Source organism: Aphanomyces astaci (assembly GCF_000520075.1).
Source record: "Aphanomyces astaci strain APO3 unplaced genomic scaffold supercont1.4, whole genome shotgun sequence".
Taxonomy (NCBI): Eukaryota; Oomycota; class Saprolegniomycetes; order Saprolegniales; family Verrucalvaceae; genus Aphanomyces; species Aphanomyces astaci.
The window spans coordinates 715,753-733,405 of NW_009798267.1; the positions used below are offsets into that span (position 1 = coordinate 715,753).

General features: G+C 50.9%; 6 protein-coding genes and 1 non-coding gene across 9 annotated transcripts; 3 read left to right on the forward strand and 4 right to left on the reverse strand.

Moving 5' to 3' along the window:
* Window positions 1–10: 10 nt before the first annotated feature.
* On the reverse strand, window positions 11–1,181 carry H257_02390 (hypothetical protein). Its single transcript, XM_009825999.1, has one exon. The coding sequence runs from the start codon at window positions 1,127–1,129 to the stop codon at window positions 116–118; it is 1,014 nt and encodes a 337-aa protein (XP_009824301.1). The 5' UTR covers window positions 1,130–1,181; the 3' UTR covers window positions 11–115.
* Window positions 1,182–1,848: 667 nt separating this feature from the next.
* Window positions 1,849–2,665, forward strand: H257_02391 (hypothetical protein). The gene is made up of 3 exons (XM_009826000.1): window positions 1,849–1,956; window positions 2,005–2,239; window positions 2,304–2,665. The coding sequence occupies exons 1-3, from the start codon at window positions 1,869–1,871 to the stop codon at window positions 2,635–2,637; spliced, it is 657 nt and encodes a 218-aa protein (XP_009824302.1). The 5' UTR covers window positions 1,849–1,868; the 3' UTR covers window positions 2,638–2,665.
* Window positions 2,666–3,204: 539 nt separating this feature from the next.
* On the reverse strand, window positions 3,205–7,001 carry H257_02392 (the record flags this gene model as incomplete). Of its 2 annotated transcripts, XM_009826001.1 has the most annotated exons (8): window positions 6,433–7,001; window positions 6,103–6,348; window positions 5,104–5,371; window positions 4,698–5,047; window positions 4,548–4,621; window positions 4,113–4,441; window positions 3,637–3,710; window positions 3,205–3,552 (listed from the first exon to the last, which is right to left on the reverse strand). In XM_009826001.1, exons 1-8 carry the CDS (start codon window positions 6,967–6,969, stop codon window positions 3,205–3,207), a joined length of 2,226 nt encoding a protein of 741 aa, XP_009824303.1. In that variant the 5' UTR covers window positions 6,970–7,001. The 2 variants fall into 2 exon arrangements, with proteins under 2 accessions (XP_009824303.1, XP_009824304.1); XM_009826002.1 differs by lacking the exons at window positions 3,205–3,552; window positions 3,637–3,710 and having other exon boundaries at window positions 3,985–4,441.
* A 411-nt stretch (window positions 7,002–7,412) lies between these two features.
* Window positions 7,413–9,653, reverse strand: H257_02393 (CK1/CK1 protein kinase). The gene is made up of 7 exons (XM_009826003.1): window positions 9,556–9,653; window positions 9,198–9,508; window positions 9,050–9,142; window positions 8,835–8,961; window positions 8,630–8,782; window positions 7,898–8,028; window positions 7,413–7,841 (listed from the first exon to the last, which is right to left on the reverse strand). The coding sequence occupies exons 1-7, from the start codon at window positions 9,635–9,637 to the stop codon at window positions 7,497–7,499; spliced, it is 1,242 nt and encodes a 413-aa protein (XP_009824305.1). The 5' UTR covers window positions 9,638–9,653; the 3' UTR covers window positions 7,413–7,496.
* A 94-nt stretch (window positions 9,654–9,747) lies between these two features.
* Window positions 9,748–14,340, forward strand: H257_02394. Of its 2 annotated transcripts, XM_009826004.1 has the most exons (13): window positions 9,748–9,829; window positions 9,894–10,058; window positions 10,115–10,220; window positions 10,270–10,598; window positions 10,720–11,339; window positions 11,451–11,774; window positions 11,830–12,481; window positions 12,551–13,227; window positions 13,285–13,392; window positions 13,492–13,617; window positions 13,672–13,716; window positions 13,789–13,954; window positions 13,998–14,340. In XM_009826004.1, the coding sequence occupies exons 1-13, from the start codon at window positions 9,769–9,771 to the stop codon at window positions 14,069–14,071; spliced, it is 3,453 nt and encodes a 1,150-aa protein (XP_009824306.1). In that variant the 5' UTR covers window positions 9,748–9,768; the 3' UTR covers window positions 14,072–14,340. The 2 variants fall into 2 exon arrangements, with proteins under 2 accessions (XP_009824306.1, XP_009824307.1); XM_009826005.1 differs by having other exon boundaries at window positions 13,492–13,716.
* On the reverse strand, window positions 14,156–16,324 carry H257_02395 (hypothetical protein; the record flags this gene model as incomplete). The annotated part of the gene is made up of 5 exons (XM_009826006.1): window positions 15,970–16,324; window positions 15,459–15,925; window positions 15,199–15,393; window positions 14,367–15,139; window positions 14,156–14,294 (listed from the first exon to the last, which is right to left on the reverse strand). Exons 1-5 carry the CDS (start codon window positions 16,292–16,294, stop codon window positions 14,156–14,158), a joined length of 1,899 nt encoding a protein of 632 aa, XP_009824308.1. The 5' UTR covers window positions 16,295–16,324.
* A 120-nt stretch (window positions 16,325–16,444) lies between these two features.
* On the forward strand, window positions 16,445–16,516 carry H257_02396. The gene has a single exon. It is a non-coding gene; the product is annotated as a tRNA-Thr (tRNA).
* Window positions 16,517–17,653: the final 1,137 nt, after the last annotated feature.

The following is a 17,653-nucleotide window of genomic DNA, read 5'->3' on the forward strand; positions in this document are numbered from 1 at the left end:
GCTTCAGGAAGGAATTAAAATACGAGTGCAATTATCTTGCCAAATGTATGCCCGTATTCAAATAATAATAAAAGACTAAAAAATTCAGGTCTATTCAACAACTTTTCGCGCGTTTTTAGTCTTCTTCGTCATCGTCACCGTCCACTTGTCGGTTCTCGTTCTCCAACTTTTCAATCATCTGCAGGAACTCGCGCTCTTCGTTCACGCTCACCACCTTGGGCTCCATCTTCACGACCAGCTGGCCTCCCTTGGACGTGATGATGGTGCGGACCGCCTCGATCGCTTCATGCAACGTCGCAATGCCCTTCACCTTGTCCAACGTGTTCGTCGTCATCACGTACATGGGCGGGGCGATCAACTTGACCTTGACAGGCACGTCTTCCGTCGATTTCAATTGCGCGGCGGTCAACGCTTCCCGAATGGCTTCGATGCCTTCGTACGTAAAGCACGTCACTTCGATATCCGCTCGAATCTTGATGGGTTGAGCAGCGAGACGGCGGCCAATGTGCGTGCGGAGGGACACCAAGGTCGCGGGTTCGATGTCCAAGCCATCAAAGACCGTTGCATCCGTGATACCCATCTTGAAGATGTCGTAACAGTGGATGTATTCGACCTTCTTTTCGTCATCGCCACCCAAAGGCTGCTCCATCTTGAACTTTTTGTACAAGGGCCAGCCAATCTTCTCGTACAGATCGTTCAGTTCGAGACCTGTGTCTTGCGCGACTTGACGCAACACGCCGTGGACGGTCTTGGCTTTGTTGTATCGTTCTTCGCACTTGATGATGTCCTCGGGAGACACACGGCGTTTGCTCAAATCGATGTAGCCCTTTTCCTTGTCCACACGGAGCACCATGACGACTTCGTTCTTGCCGACGCGAACCAACTTGTTGATACTGCGGATGCGCCGCCGACTCAATTCACTGAGCAGGATCATCCCTTCGATGTTGTTGTATTCGAGCAACGACACATACGCGCCCATTTCGGCAATGCTGCGCACGTTCACCATGACGAGCTCATCGATTTCAGGGAAGCGACTCTCGTAGAAGCGGCATTGGAGCTGCATCAGCTCGCTGCCTTCCACAACACCATCAACAGTCAGCGCCTCGTCGGCTTTCGTGGGAGCACTCATGTCAACCGAAATATGCCAATGCAGATGACAGGTCCAAACTCGTCGCAGCCGATCCAGGTCAATTTTAATATTATCCAATCTACATACTGAAACTCAAAGAAGACCATTAATATTATACTCTGTCGATGTGCACTCTTAAGTTCGATTACCTTAACTGAAAGAATTGGCAGAAGAACTTCGTACTTTACAAGCCGGAAAAATCCTATGAGTCGGCGCTTCGTCGAGATTGAAGTCGAGAGTGTTGTCGATATAAATGCTTTCGTGGCGAATTTGCAGCTTTTTGTTATGGTTCATACAATGTATCGACGGCTTGGGGGTATGAACCTGGGTTGTTTTACTCCAATACTGGTACAGATTGCCATGTCCAGACAATTCCCTTCACATGTCAAAACTATGACTGTATTGCCAGGTGTAAAGCGGAATGTAAGTAAGCTGCGAAGCTTTGTTATCTACCAGGTCAAAGTGGTGGTGGCGGAGTTTACTAATAATTACTGAAACTCGTGCAATGGAGGTGTCAATCCTTCACTTGACATTGCCTAGAAACTGTAGTGAGTAAATATATAACGTTAATATAAATATTAATAATCGCAAATTTTGAAGTTGATTATTATCTGCTGATTGGCCAAATACTTCATGTTAAAGCAAATCAAAGCTCGTTATATCAATAAATTACAACCAATCCTGTGCAAGTATTCTAGAACGGCACTTGATTTTGTGAGTGTTGTCTTGACGGAACAAGATGGTGGACTTGTCGAACGATGTCACGTGCCTCCTGCGAGCCATTCGGAATGGCGCGTACTACGGCACCAAGATCCGAGCGCCCCATGGTACGCATACGTTGACCTTCTGGCGTCAGTGACAGTCCCTCCTCGTAGCCTTCGTGATGGTGATGCTATTCCAGCAGCGACCGTTGCGCGAAAAACTCCGCGGAATTATCAAGCTCACGTATGAGCACACAAAGAACTTGGCGTACTTTGTTGGTGTGTACAAGGGAGTGCTACTTCTCTTGAAGGAAGCGGGCCGTGCTGCCGGGTCATCATCATGTGTACTTCACCAAGGGCTGAATCCGCTGGTGCCGTGGCATGCTGCGTTGGCCGGGGCCGTCGGCGGGTAACACGTGTGTCCCCCTCCATGGAACAAGCACTGTCCATCTTGATGTGTTTCATGTATCCAGGTATGTCGTGTGGTCCAAATACTCGAGCGTCAACTACCAAATCGTGTTGTACCTGTTCTCGCGAGTTCTCATCGGCCTCGTCAAGTTGGGAAGCGAGAAGGGCTGGCCCATCTTGAAGAAGTACTCGTTCCCGCAGGTGTACCCTGTCCTCGCATGTGCCACGTGGGCGGTCGTGATGTGGCTCTTCGAGTACCATCGCCATGTGCTGCATCCGTCGCTGGCCAAAAGCATGGACTTCCTTTATCATGACTCGAATTCGTGGACCACGATCCAGGACTTTCTGCCGTCGCCTGCCACGGTGGCCGTGCTAGCGTTAACATGGGTCAACTTTTAACCATGTAATTTGTGATTTGAATGCCGCACGCACGTTCTATGGAGTGCCCCACTTGTTGATGACACGCCTACTTAACAGTTAACTAGTACCAGTTAGTCCTTTGATCCGTTGCTCCAAAAAAATATACACTTCTCAGCCAATCCAAAGCTAGACCAACGGAATGTTCGCTACTGATTGGCCATTCCCTTTACTAACTACTACGTAGCAGTACTAACTAATACAGTCTAGTTAACTAGTACCAGTTAGTCCTTTGATCCATTGCTCCAAAAAGATACACTTCTCAGCCAATCCAAAGCTAGACCAACGGAATGTTCGCTACTGATTGGCTATTCCCAGCCAATCCAAAGCTAGACCCACGGAATAATGTTCGCCACTGATTGGTTATTCCCTTCCAATTTACCAGTACTATTAATACTAACTATGGATGTGTCATTCTAATCTCCATGTGAACATGCAAGTCGTCGTATATCAACCGTGGCTTTCGTTCAGATGTGTCGGTTGAAACATACTGTAGTATTTCCCTCCACTAACTACTCAGTACTACTACAACTGGTGTGCTTGGCCCTATTAGGCCAGGTAATTGTACACTTGGGCGTTGGCCTTGTCTCGCTCGAGGTACTCTCGGTCGATCAAACTTTCGATGCGGCGCTTGATATCGACGGGCTTGGCGGGGAACTTGAGCTGGACAAACAGCTCGCTCATGAGCAGCGCATGGCTCAGCGTCTTGCGCGACTTCATGATGCGCACGATGGCCGCGTCCACCTGGTACTGCCGCTCGCGGAAGATGGCTTCATGCGTTTCTGTGTTTTCTTCGGTCGTTTCCTTCATCTGGATCGAGTTGATCTTGATGCGCATCAATTGGTTTGAGAACGACGCGTTGAACACAAACTCGTCCGTGTCGGCCACGTCCCGACCCTACCCATAATTCCAATAGGCATGACGTGATCAAAAACGGATGACGTAATCAAAAACGGATGACGTGATCATGTTTGATCAAACCTTGGGCTGCTTGGTCAACACCCGCACTTTGCCACACGCCAACGACTGCAACGTGCGCCGCAACTCGCCGATTTCTACGCTCAAAAAGGTTGTATTCAAAGCATATCATATTGTCAAGATATTCGAAATTGGAGTGCTTGGGGTGCTGCTCTCAATCGCATGAGCAGAAGAACCAAATACATCGGCAGATACAATCGATATATCGACCAATCAAACCCGAGATCACAAATCAACTAGCCAATCAAATCATCCACTCACATTCGACCAATTCAACTTTGAATTAGTGTGTGTGATTGAAAATAGTGTGACACGGTCGATGGTTCCATACAAAAGTCAGTACAAAGAATCGATCGATTTGGCAAAGAATCAGCATAAAACTCCTAAACATTTTGGGTAAAAAAGGAACCCAAACAGTATCGATAGGTACTATCTAAGTATCTATCGATAGGTATCGATAGATACTTAGATGGTCGTACCGATGCCAGTTTGACCGAGGATATCCTTGAACCCGATCACGTCTCGGCCGTGGTTGAAACAGAGCAGCACAAGCGCCTGGAAGAGCGATACGGCCAGCTCTTTGCGTCCCTTGGGGAAGTTTGCTTTGACAAGGCAGTGGCCCAGCGAGTGCTGCCACTGCAGCTGCCGCCCGTTGAATTTGGACGTGTAAAACGATTCGAATATCGCCTTGGACGGCGACAGACTCTGCGGCAAGTTGATCTCGGTGGGGACGTACGGCGGCCAGAACCCCGTCGTCAACACGTGCACGTGCATGTCCACCTTGTGCACCAACTGAGTCAGCGCAACCCTATAAACAAACAGCCCAAATGGGCAAACAACAACCACACAACCATGTGAAAAATTGGCAAAAAAGGGCAAATATCAGGGACAAAATTAGCAAAAATCTCACGTACCGGCTGGGGGCATGTTGCTGGAACTGGGTCATGACTCCACGAGACAAGTCAATGTCTTTAAACATGCCTTCCAACTATCGATGGCATAAATCAAATTATTGCTACATTCTCGACAAGATTATATATATATATATATATATATATATATACCTTGTTTGTGAACGAACTGCCACACTCGGTTTTGAGCTTGGCAATCATGCTCTTCTCCAAATCGAACGACGCACTGCGCCCCAGAAGCAACCGCTTGGCCAGATCTTTCTTGTAAAATGCTTCAAATACGTCCTTGCCCTGGATGTATCGGAATAGAATCATCACGCGGTCCAGCAGCGCCTCCACTTCACGGTCAGACCCGTCCTTGTTGCCCGTCTTGAGCTTGGCATCGACAAACTTGGCAACGAGCTCGGCCGGACGCGCCGCCTTGGCGTTAATCGCTGCCTCCATCGCCGACTTGAGCGCATGGACAAACGCTTGGTCCATCTCGAACGCACTTTCGAGCATCTCTACATCCTCTTGTCGTCAGCATCTTGACAATCACGAGGTCGGTTGGGGTACATACCGTCCAAGTCGACTTTGAACGACAGGAGCGCCGACACCATGCCCTTGTCAACGTCGCCGCTGGTTGCCGACACGTCCGTGACGATCGACGTGCCGCGGAGGACAATGTACTTGGACCAACTCGCGCGCAGCAGAGGCAGCTGGTTCACTCGACCCCAGAGGTCGTACATGCGATGGAGGTCGTCCACTCGTTTGGCGCTGGCCAATTCGTCAAAGCCCCGTTCGATCAACAGCGACACGTGCGGACTCAGTAATTGCGACTCGACGACCTGGAAATACATGGGCAACTAAGTTAGTCTCGTGGGAATATATAAAATAGACTGACCATGTTCTAATACAATCAAAACGCATGGATATATATTGTGCTTTCGAGTGAAATTTCGTGTTGTGGTTTCTCGTAAGAATTTAAATCGATTTGATTGGCTACCTCAGATGAGCTCAATATTATTAGCCAATCAAAACCTTCTCAATGAAATTCAACCAATCAGATCAATTGTGGATCGGTTTGGTCGGTGCGATTCGATTGCACCCCCTCCCCAAATTTGTATCAAATCGACAATATATATATATATAACTCAAGATCACCATGCCATACGAAATATATATATATATATTGTATGGCATGGTGATCTTGAGTTGATTCTAAACAACTGGAGCGACATGGAGAATGAATAATCGACAACACAACCCAAATGAACTACCGAAGAAGAATCCTATTATCGACAGAAGTATTTAGCCAATATAACCAGGATCTACATCGAATTAGTGTGTGTGTGTGACTTGAATTAGTGTGATTCCAATCCCCACACGACAACACTTTATATACAAAATACAAAGAATAGATCGATGGATTTGGTTTGTAAAAGGACAATAGCATAGGCATATGACGTTCTAATAAGATATCAAAATATATCCAATGGACAAAACACCGTTAGATATATATATATACAGAACCAATACTATATGTCAACATGTCCACAAGATGAAGGAGGGTTTGTACCTGGACAATGCCCTTCTTCGTGATGACGTTGCCATCCAAGACACTGGTCACGCGGCTGTGTTCCTCGGCCAGGCGCTTCTCCACGTGGAGCAAGAACGACCCGACGCTCGCGGACTCGAGCAGTTGCTGGCCTTCCTGGGCGTAAAATACTTCCGAGGCCGCGAGGAAAGGGCGCTCCACGTGCTTGGTGTACATGTGCAACGCCGTCGCCATGCGCACGAGCGACTTGAGATGATTCCGCTGGACCTAAGCATACAACGTGACGTAAAAAGGACGGCGACCCCTGGATGGAAAGAACAGCGTTGACCACTGGGAGTAGACCGAACGTACCGTTTCACCGTAGCGTTCGCGCTCGACTTCTTGAAGGAAGGATGACGTGACCTTGGCTTCGAGGGGGGGCAACGTCTGGATCGTTGCCTGGAAACACCCGACGCCCATGTCGTAGATGGACGCGACATTGCTCGTTTGGATGACGTACGTGCGATCCAAGTACAGACACAGGTTCCGAATCATGAGCAGGTCGCTGCAATACTCTTCCCAAATCCCCACCAACCGCTCGACAAACACGGCGCTTTCCATGAGTAGTATGCCATGCTCTTCGCAAGCAGATTTGAGTGTTCGTTCCACATACGCCGCCAAGTGCTTTTGCAGCAACTCGTACAGCCATGCAGCCTTCTTCTGATGACACAGGTCGGTCACGAGGCCATACAACTCTTCCCATCCCAAGCTCACGGCCGCTGACTCTGACTTGTTCTGCAGACACAGCAAGGACACCTCCAAGCTCTTCCATGCCTTCTCCTCAAATCCTTCTGGCACACTCGGCGCCTGCTTGAACGGTTTGATCACGATCTTCCTCGCCTTTTTCATGGTGGTCCGGGACTCCAATGCAAGGAATTCCCAACGAGGATCAATTTTTTTACCCAAGCTTAAATAAGCCAACTTGAATCATTTATCAACTACCATCTACTTCGAAGTACTTCGAAGTAATAAATACTATTGGAATCATGCATGTTAACTTATATTAATAATAACAATAATAGTAGTACATATATTAATGATACTCTAACAGTTACTTCGAAGTATCATTCATAAAACCACTTCGAATGAATATTACTTCTAACGTTAAAGCTCCGTCCGTTACGGTTAACCCTGTAGCACTTCCAGGATTAACGTTTTCGGACCAAATATTAATATTATAATAGTATATTTTTCATTATGTTCGAGTGAGATGAACAATTCCTTGGACACTGACGATGTTGGCGAAGCCACAATATACTAACTACATGGGGCTGGCTACCTTACAATCAAAGTACGGCTGCAACAGTCGATTACTACTTAGTACCACAGCAGTATATAGTTTCTATCAGTAGCTACAGTACCACTGGCCATTTGATTCACTGCAATTCAGCTTGGGTGGTCGACCGGGTGCGGCGCGCTCGCGTCACCGCCGCCGAAGCCGCAGCCAGCGCCCCTACCGCACGAGAAGCGGCTTTCTTGCGGCGTTCCGACGGGTCCTTTCGCTTCTTCTCCAAGTCGACGTCTACCACGTCTGGCTGTGGCGGCGTCTTGGTCGACGACGACGGGTCCTTCCGCTTCACGCCGCCTTTCTTGGCAGACGTCGCCTTGTTTTCCTCTCCATCATCCGTGGGAGATGAGGCCTTGGTGGTCGATAGGGCCAACGCGGGGGCGATTGTACTTCCTGCCTTTAATTTGGCTCGCTTCGACTCGGTGGATGATGTCTATGCAATAGCATGAGGTACATGCTTTTTGTTGTCACTAGGACAATGTATCGTACTCCCCACTGGTACACGCCGCGAAGGGACGTCGGTCCAGCAATTCGCTTGAGGGACGTTTCAAAGTCGTCGTAGTTGGGCTCTTGATCAAATGCACACAGTTGGATCGTACTCAGCAGTCGCTTCCATTCCCCTATCGACCATCGAACCCCCCTTTTATATCATTTCAACACCCATGCAATAACCACCAACCACGACCAATAACCCCTCCCCAAAGGAAAGAATGCAATAAATATTGTGAATTCGCTATAAACTTGCAAAATTCGCGTGGTTTTGGCTAATCCATATTGAATAATCACGCTGGAGTTGTGATTGGCTGACTATACTTGTCCTTTCGAGCCAATCAAATAAATCCCTCAAAAATGGATGAGCCAATAGCGTCGATTCGTGATTATTCGTTTTGGCGGCGAGATCATTCGATTTAACTAGTCGACGGGGTCTGGATATTCGTACCAAATCCAAACCACACGCGAATATAAATGAAATCAACATGCAGCACATTATTGTCGATCTGATACAAATTTGGGGACGGGGTGCAATCGAACCGCGCCGACCAAACCGATCCACAATCGATCTGATTGGTTGAATTTCATTTAGAAATGGGTTTTGATTGGCTAATAATATTGAGCTCATCTGAGGTAGCCAATCAAATCGATTTAAATTCCAACGAGAAACCACAACACGAAATTTCACTCGAAAGCACAATACAGCACTAGCAAATGGCCGCCACGGACCTGCTAGCGACGCACAGAGGTGGTCGGGATCGCATTCGGCCTTGACGCGGGCCCCTTCGGCGTCGGAAGAGGCGGACTGCCAAGGCAGGTCCCCGCGGATGAGGTACAGGCACACGTACAGGAGCGCTTCGAGATCGTCGCGCCGCGATGGAGCTAATGGCGTCATCATGACGACGACAAAGAGACGGGGGGGGGGTTGTCGTACTGGCGCCGCCGTGGCAATGGACGCTTGAAAACGTGGGGGTGCCGACCACCGCGCCAGTTTTGTACGGCTTGTGGGCCCCCGTGACCAAAATGTACCGCTCGGCAATGCCAAAGTCCACACAATACACCTAAACCACCAATGTGTGCGACGTTGCTGTGCAAGTTGCTTTGCAATATATATATATATATATTCCTAGCTACAAAAATCAGTCATACTTGATCCTCCACATCCCGAGACAGCATAAAGTTGTCGGGTTTGACATCGACAAACAACAGTTTGCGCGCGTGCAAATGTCGAAGTGTGCTCAACTACACCAAGAAAAGTGAGCGACGATGCATCGAAGGGAAGGATATGATGGAGTACGATCTCAAGGCCCAAGCGAGCGACGGTGGATTCGGGAAGAGTGCCTCCATTTGCAGTTTTCACTTGTTCCAACGTACGCCCCAGCCGTTGAATGACCAAGAAGCGGTACCCCTTGTCTTCGCCATAGGCTCCCGTGGTCGGCAACGCGGGGATGCCTGGAATTCCCTGCAGTGTGTTGACATAAAGCAGGTGCTCTGCGTACAAGGCATCGGCGCTGCGTGCGGCGTGTGTCTTCTTCTTGCTCTTGCTTGGTGGTGGAATCGGCGACAACTTCATCGCAAACGATTCCGCACTGTTGCTCTTGGAGGTGACTACTCCGCAGAGTATAAGCCGCACGCATGCATCATGTTGAACGTACCTGCATACACGTCGCTGCATGCGCCACTGCCCAACTTGTCCCCAACTACCCAATTCTTGAGAATTGTACCTTTTGCCAACATGCTCCTTGAGTTGGTTGCAGAATGCAAAATGACAAAATCAATCCGGATGCGGTATCCGGTAGCATACCCAAGGTGATAGTCGTCGTTACATGTAACCGTCACTTTTTCAAGTCGCAGAACCAAGGGCACGGATGGCCGCCGCGGCTGTCTCGAGCGAACGGCGTCTGTCCAAAACTCCTGTCCACCAGCAGTGTAATAACCATACTCCCCTGTCATATCGCACCTTATCACGTGACTGTATGTGTGTCTCATGAAGTGCTGTCCTGTACCATTGTGGTTGGATCCACGGAGCTTCCGTGTCAATTCGAGTATCGCGACTATGTCCAAACGCTGGTCAAACTTGCGCAGGTTCATTTCGTGAACGAGCACAACGGCGACGCGAGCCAGCTCGTGGGTCTGCGCAACCGTCGCACCAGTCGAGGTAGATGATCTCCATGCAACGCTTCTTTCACTTGTCTATAAAATGGCCGGTGGTAGATCTGTACTACTTTAGTGCCGCGGGAGAAGAAATCCAAAACGGCGACGTCTTGGAAGGTCGGCCATACACTGCCGCCCCTCCGACCGTCAGCGAATCCGCCATGTCGTACGTCGCCATCTTCGATTCCCATGTGTGTCTCATCCAATTGGCGTAGCATCGCGTCGACCGCCAACCGCCGGTTCAAAAAGCAGATGGGGCGTCCGGGTCTCTTCTCCGTGGTGCTCCACTCTGCCCATAGCTTGACGGAATGGACAGACAGAGCGCTCGTCGCTACCGTGCAACTACAGCCGTACGCGTCGAGCGTGGACACGGCCGAGAGTTTCTCGCACGAGTGGCATGCCTCCATGACGTTCAAGCACCCAGATCCATCCACCGACCACGTCTTCCTCGAAATCACACTGCGCACTGCCGCCCCCACGCCCCGGTCGACGCCTTCGTCCAGTCGACTGCCATCTTCTCCGCGATTCGACAGCGGTGTCGTGGGTACGTTCGAATGCATTCTGTAGCTTGTGAACAATGTCGCATGTCAGCACCTCCCTTTTAACCGACAAATTGCTCGATAGATTTCCTGAACGTTCCATATATTTATTTCGGTTATGTCTAGGCCACGTCCGCATACCCATGAGTCGGTGCATCCTCACGCCAGGCATATCTGTGACAGAATCCATCCCCATGGACCCCCCCCTCTTGTTTACCGCATCCCCCAGATCCTCGTCCTCCTTCTCCTCGTCTCTATTGTCGCCAACTTCCAGGCACGTTTCCATCACGTACGCCTTCCACCCCACCGTATACCACGGCCCCACGACGACCACCATGGGGTTGTCTGGCATTTCACCGTTGGCAGCCAAAATATACAACTCGGCGCTGAAACCTCGTCGCATGTCCAAGCCAGGGCCACCAGCACTGCCCCCAACGACCAAGCAGCCTCCGTCCCGCGGGTTCCTGTCCGTGTTTGTCAAAGGCGTGCACGTTTGTGGTCCGCAGTGCTCCAAATTGGACGGCCACAGCACGCTGTTCACTCCCGACTTTGACCCGATCGTGTCGATGGGGTTCGAACAAGCGACCAAGGAGATGTACGTCCACGCCACAGAGTGCCACGCGGTCGTGTTCAAGAAAAAGTACGACGTGCACAGCGTCAACTCGGAGTTTGAGGTCGATTTGCTCAAGCCTATAGCGATCGCAGCGTCGCCCAGCGCCACGCGCTTGAAGAACGGCAAGCAAGCGGTACATTAAACTCCATGGAGGACAAAGAACGACCAGTTTTGCGTTTCGTGGCCATACTATTTATTGAACAACAGTACTAGTATACGTTATGTTTCAATATTGTGTTGGTAGATCCGGTACGGCAGCGTGCGCATCGGCATGGCGGAGCTCCTCCAACGAGAAGGCGCGGCGTGGACGATGGCGCCGACGCCGCCGACCCTCGGGCCGGGCAAGAAACCCCCCGAGCCCGGCTTTGACTGGTACATCTTGCGGCAGTCGGACGAAGAAGTGGGCCTCGTTCACATTCAAGCCACGTATCGCGAAAACATCGGGGCGATGTTCAGCACGACGCTGCATCCCGACGCAACGTACGTACGCCCAGACGAAATCGAGTTCAACGCTGACTTGATCAAGCGCAACATTGAGCGCCTCGACGCGCTCGTTCAATCCATCCAAGTGCGGCTATATATATATATATATATATTATTACTATCAGAGCGGGAGTTTGTAGAGCACCAAGGTGGTGGTGCACGAGCTGCTCGAGTGGAAGTCGCCGGCGCAGACGCTCGTGACGTGGGCGAGTCTGACGCTGGGCGTGTGGTACTTTCCCACGTCCCATGCGCCGGCAGTCGTCCTCGTGGGGCTTTTGGTAGTGCTGTTGGTGAATTTCCAATACTTTTGGCGCGGCGGCGTCCAGCGGCAGTGGACGTTTTACGACCCGGACGAAGTCAAGATGAAGATGTTTCGGTCCGTGGCCACCCTTCGCGTGGTGCCACTCGGAGCTGAGAACCTCGTACAAGTGGTAAAAGACGTCGATGGAAAGCAACCGCCGCCGCGACCGCTCGACTCGTATGTGCGCATCGTGTACGAGCCCAACTTTAACGAGTTGCCGGAACGCCTCATCGCCCAAACCAGCACCGTCATGAATTCGATTCACCCAGTATATGGCCAAACCACCAAGATGTCGTCGACTACTCAGGATGATGGGTTGTCTTCGTCCATTGTATCTACGAGTCGAACCTCTACTACGACGGCCCTGGCCAAGTGCAGTGGCGGGGGGAGCGGCGCCACCATCGGTGGAGGACCCTCCACGGACATACGAGCCCTCAACAACAAATGGTTCAAAGATCTATTTGGGCACTTGAGTCCATTGGCGAAAGATGGTACGAACGTCCTTCTCCACTTATGGGACGATGGTACTTCGTCATGGTGACGACGTGATGTGTATGTAGCGGTGTTGCATGATGTCGTGGAAGCGTGGAAGCGACGCGATGGCAGCGGCGTCGACGTACACGCGTTCAAGTACCCGCTACTGCAACCCGTGCGTACCAACCCTGTGACAGAGCTGGAGGAGGTCCTCGACTGGGAAGCCACGCCGGGGGTGCTGCGCTTCGACGTGCTTCAAGAGAATCCGCTGACGGCGTCGCAGAACCTGCTAGGCCAAGTGCGGCTACCGCTCAAGATGCTCGTGACCTCTGGCCGCCTCGGGGGTGCGCAAATCGAGCTCGAGAAGGCGTTTGCCCTCCAGAACACGCCGCCGTCGGGGGACGCCGACCCCCTGCGACCGGGGCCGTCGCTGACCATCCGGGCCCAGCTCATCCTCCGCGATCCGTCCAAGCGGGTGACGTGGAAGGAGCGCCTCGCGTCCGAAGCCATGTACTCGGTGCTCGAAATGGAGAGCGCCAAGTCCTTGTCCCTTGTGGAGAAGTACCACATGGCTCGGAATGTCGCGCGGACAATTCAGCACGAGCTGGGCAAACTCGCAGACTTGCTGGAAAAAATCAAAAATTTGTTCTTGTGGACGCATCCGACGAAAACGGCCATGGCGGCTGCGGCGCTGTGTGTCGGCGCCATGATCACGTCGGTGATTCCAGTCAAGTACTTTGTGCTGTTTTCGATCACGAAAAAGGTACCATGTCCCCGTGGTTGAGTGATATACATGTGACAGAGTTGGGTTCTCGTGTAGTTTACAAACCGGTTCCATCGGCTGTGCGATTTTCGGCTCGTGGACCGCGACATGATTCGGGTGCTGAATTTCGTATCAACGTTCCCGACAGACTTGGAAGAACAACAGGTCCCTCGACTACACGATTGATGCTTGCATTGTGTTGTTCGACAGATGATATTGTTCTTATATCGAGGGCCGCAAGTGTCGATGGCTGATGGATACTAGATGTTTCGCCATGCCAATCAAGCATACTTGCGCGAAAAAGAGCACACGGCCGCCCAAGCCAAGTTGCAAGCGGACTGGGCGGGGTACATCTACAAGCGGGGCGAAGGCGTGTTTGTGGGCTGGGCGGTACACGATGTTCCAATGTCCAACAACTACGTAGACTAATGATTGGGCCATTAGCATCGCTATGCCGCTGTCCGCAACGGCAAACTCGAGTACTGGAACGTATGTCGCATATATCATATTTCTCCACAAATATATATCATTTTCTTGTCACACTTACGTTATGTTGTGTAGACGATCGCGGATGCCAAGCACGGCGTGCCTCCAAAAGGGCACATCGTCCTGTCCCCTACCATTGACAAGTGCACGAAAGCGGAACTGTCCAACGCCCCCAAAGACACGTTTCCGTTCGTTGTGTTCAACGTGGACCATCGGCATTTACTGGACTCGACTGAAGGCCGTACGATGCGATGATTCTGCGCCAACTGACGGTTCGTGTGTAGGTCGCCGCATCGTGGCTGTGACGACGGAACAAGACTACCAAGGGATTGTCCGCGCCATCCAAGACTCGAGTTGAGAGCATATCCCAATAGCAGCACAAAGCATAAATCAATTCATACAATAAATCAATTCCCGCAGTGTTATACACGAGATGTCGCTGTCAACCTGGGCCAATCGAGCATTCACGAAAGTGCGCCGGTTGCTTCGGTCGCCGCAACGACTCTTCGCGGTGTTGTGTGAATCGCTTGAGCAACATTTCCTTGCGCTCGACGTTCTTGACCTGCATGTCCACTTGCTTTCTGACAAGCAAGCCACACCCATGGATATATATACACAGAGTTCACGCAATATACGTGTAATAGTATACGTACCGAAATGCAGTAACCTTGTCCTTCATGGCCACGCCCAAAAAGTCAAACAGCCCGTCCGCGACCGTGAGCAGGCAGTCAATATTCTGCGCCGACTGGTCCAGGAGCGTCTTATCCCACTTGACGTCGCTATCTAATGACTGACTGCACCAGTGCATCCACGTCTTGACTTTGCCTTGGATGGACTCGAGCTTGTCGGCGAATTTGGTCGACGCAGCGGTGTCGACTAGTACGGTCGATGGTGTCGTGAGGGGTGTGAGAAGTGTGGGGGTCGAGTGTCGGTGGTTGGGGCGCGAGGGCTCGTGGGTTGTTTGGGGCCGCACGGATGACGACGCGGCCTTCTTTGGCGGGGGTTTCCACATGGGGCTAGACACCATCGACCGGACCGGGTCCCCATTCCCGTCCTCGAGTACGTCTGGATGCGCGACAAAGTCAAAGATCCACTCGATGTTGGCCAGCTTGGTCCACAGTCGCATGGCGGCTTTGAGGATGGTCTGCATCGCGTGCTGGGATTCGACATGCAATGCTTGCTGTTCCTTCAACTTCCACATGTGCTTTTCGTCGGTGCGCGCCTCGATAAGCTCCTTGAGCTCGTTCTCGAGGCGCTTGGTCTTCCGCAGCGACTTTTCCAGCTGCGTCGACGACGACTCTTGATTCGTCTGCGCTTGCGTGAGCTTGAGCGTGGTTTCCCCGAGCTGGCTTTCCAGCACCGTGCTCAGCAAATTCACACGCGCCAGCTCCTTCTCGAGCCACTTGCACTTGGCTTCCAAACTCGCCTACGTGGTTTGTTCCTCTCCCTTAGTAATCAATACAATTGAATAAGGTATTTCCGAACCTTTTGTCGATTGATTTCCACTTGGATCATCGCGCGTTCGTGCTCGGCTTCCTTGACTTTGACAGCCCACAGCTCGATTTGCGTTCGAACGTTGGCCATCGCGTCGTCTTTTTCGCCTAGTGCAACGTCCCGCTCCCCTTCTGCTTGCTTTTGCAACGTCACAGCCACAACATGGTCTGCTTGCGCTCGTTTCATCTACATATGGCATGACAAGAGTTCTCTTGGGAATGTCGAATGTAATGGAAGAACAGGCAGCGTACCAAATCCCTCGCCGCATCTCGTTCACACACGGCGTCGTCGCGCATGCGCACGGCCTCTTCTTCGCACTCCATGGCGATTTCCCGCATATGCTGGATCTCCTTGGCATAACTCTCAGCCTTTTGCCATCCCTGCAGCGCGTTCTGCTTGGCTTGGGCCTCGTCCGCCACGGCCAACCGCAACTTGTCGACTTCTAACCGCATCGCCTCCAGCTGCACCTGCCTCTGCTCGTACAGCCCACGGTACGTCGCATAGTCCGTCTTCACTTGGGCCATCTGGCGCTCCATGTCGTCCACGCGAAGGAGGAGGCGGTCACGCTCCACGCGCAGGTCCTCCTTGTCTTTGGAAATCTGGAGCCAATCGCCCATCGCCTTTTCCATTTTGGACGTCGCGTCGTTGATCTTGCTTTGCACGAGGTCTCGCTGGGCAATGGCCAAATCCCGCTCTTGTTCGCAGCAATGCTTGCCCCCTACGCCTCCGTGTGTGTAGTCTATGGAGTTTCGTGGGGCTTACCGTAGTGTTTGATTTGAAGCGCCAAGTCGGCATTGCCCCAGTGCATGGCAATATCAGCTGGCGTGTTGCCCACTTTGTTGGTCGCGTTGAGGTCGGCACCCAGTCGAATCAAGTGCTCCAGCACCCGAGGCCGGTCCCACAGCGCAGCCATGTGAGCAAACGTGTTTAGCACGTCGTCGGTCACCTTGGTTACATTGATGTTGACACTCTCGGCCTTAGTGAACTCTCGCAGGATGGTGTCATCTGCATCGTCCACGTCCCACACGTCGTTGTTTGTAAAGAGGTACATTAGCTTCTCCTCTCCACCATTGCCGCCGCTGGTCATTTTCGAGCAAGCGGCGAGTGCATGCAGGTGGGCTTACTGTATACAAGTATACAAGTACGCACGAGATATAAATAGATTTTGCTCGAAATAGGATAAACTATTTTTCAAAATAAAAGGCTGGTATTGAATTAAAATTTTCAATTTCGCCCCGCCTTTGTGGCTCAGTGGTAGAGCATCTGTCTTGTAAACAGAAGGTCCCCGGTTCAATCCCGGGCGGAGGCACTTCTCGCGAGGCCCACCCTTTTTGTGTTGCATGTTTGGACTTACCCTGGGGGGAATTCACTTCACCTGCGCGAATATATTTTGCTCTGTTACGTCTTGTAGATTGTATCATTCTAGCTATTGGAAAGGGCCTACAGCATGCTACTGTAGATACGGGCACCTAAGCCCTACCCATTACGTACTCAATAACTTTTGCGCTCGTATCAGTGACAATTCACGGGGGGAGAACTCAAAAGGTGTCTTGCTCATGCATGCATCAGACTGTGCCCAGACCTTCACGTTCCCTACCACACCCATCGGTGCACAACTTTCCCTTACGGATCAGTCGGCGCGTTTAATGCGATCCCAGAGCCAAGTGTAGGTTTCCGTCCCTGTTAGCCTACAACCACAGCACCAGTACTCTTGCATGTACATTTTCAAAGGAAAAGACAAAAAAGGGTTGATGGCGCGACGTTGGTGTTCGAAAGTTGTTGTCGCGAACATGCAATCCTGCTACAATCTAATGAACCATGCTCAAACCCTGTGTAAACCCTGCACTAATTGTGCTTTGCACCTTTTTTGGCAATTCCAGGGTTAAATTCATTGTTTAAAAATTTCTCAGGCTTAAATAATGTCTAAAGTAACTTGAATAACGGTTGGGTGCGTTGTTTAAAGTTACTTCATCTAATGCGATGATTGGTTGGTTGAAGGTGGTTTTACTGGCACTTTCGTAAAACAAGTTGTTTGCCGTTTTCATTCTGGCAAACAACTTGCTTTACGTCAACATGTCAAGGTGCTTGACGCAATGAAACTGAAGGAGCTATGGCCACATACATGACCTCCCATCCGTGATCACTACAGTACTAACATTATCTACTCCGAGTAATGTATATAACGTTAGGGATATAGTTAGGCTACAGTACATGTAGTCGTCGCTCTGTCCAATGATTCAAAGCTATGCCATACCTTCAACTCTTGATCTGCTCTAACCTTAGCACTGTACGTGGAAGGCAATGGCGCACTACGACTACATGATGTATAGTACTCCCATTTCACATCCTAATACGGTATGCATCGTGATGAACTGGTGGTTGTACGGCGTAAGTTGGCCTGGTGCTGCAACTCGATTAGTTAGCAGTTGAAATAAAGTAAGCGTTG

What these genes read in the sequence shown, in the direction of transcription:
- H257_02390 (XM_009825999.1), bottom strand. Translation starts at nt 1,129, where the DNA reads ATGAGTGCTCCCACGAAAGCCGACGAGGCGCTGACTGTTGATGGTGTT.
- H257_02391 (XM_009826000.1), top strand. Translation starts at nt 1,869, where the DNA reads ATGGTGGACTTGTCGAACGATGTCACGTGCCTCCTGCGAGCCATTCGG. An exon ending in CAAGATCCGAGCGCCCCATG is followed by an intron (nt 1,957 to 2,004) that starts GTACGCATACGT and finishes CCCTCCTCGTAG; the next exon opens with CCTTCGTGATGGTGATGCTA. An exon ending in TTGGCCGGGGCCGTCGGCGG is followed by an intron (nt 2,240 to 2,303) that starts GTAACACGTGTG and finishes TCATGTATCCAG; the next exon opens with GTATGTCGTGTGGTCCAAAT.
- H257_02393 (XM_009826003.1), bottom strand. Translation starts at nt 9,637, where the DNA reads ATGTTGGCAAAAGGTACAATTCTCAAGAATTGGGTAGTTGGGGACAAG. An exon ending in ATGCAGCGACGTGTATGCAG is followed by an intron (nt 9,509 to 9,555) that starts GTACGTTCAACA and finishes TCTGCGGAGTAG; the next exon opens with TCACCTCCAAGAGCAACAGT. An exon ending in CTCGGGATGTGGAGGATCAA is followed by an intron (nt 8,962 to 9,049) that starts GTATGACTGATT and finishes TTGGTGGTTTAG; the next exon opens with GTGTATTGTGTGGACTTTGG.
- H257_02394 (XM_009826004.1), top strand. Translation starts at nt 9,769, where the DNA reads ATGGCCGCCGCGGCTGTCTCGAGCGAACGGCGTCTGTCCAAAACTCCT. An exon ending in GTCAGCGAATCCGCCATGTC is followed by an intron (nt 10,221 to 10,269) that starts GTACGTCGCCAT and finishes CAATTGGCGTAG; the next exon opens with CATCGCGTCGACCGCCAACC. An exon ending in CAGACTTGGAAGAACAACAG is followed by an intron (nt 13,393 to 13,491) that starts GTCCCTCGACTA and finishes GATGGATACTAG; the next exon opens with ATGTTTCGCCATGCCAATCA.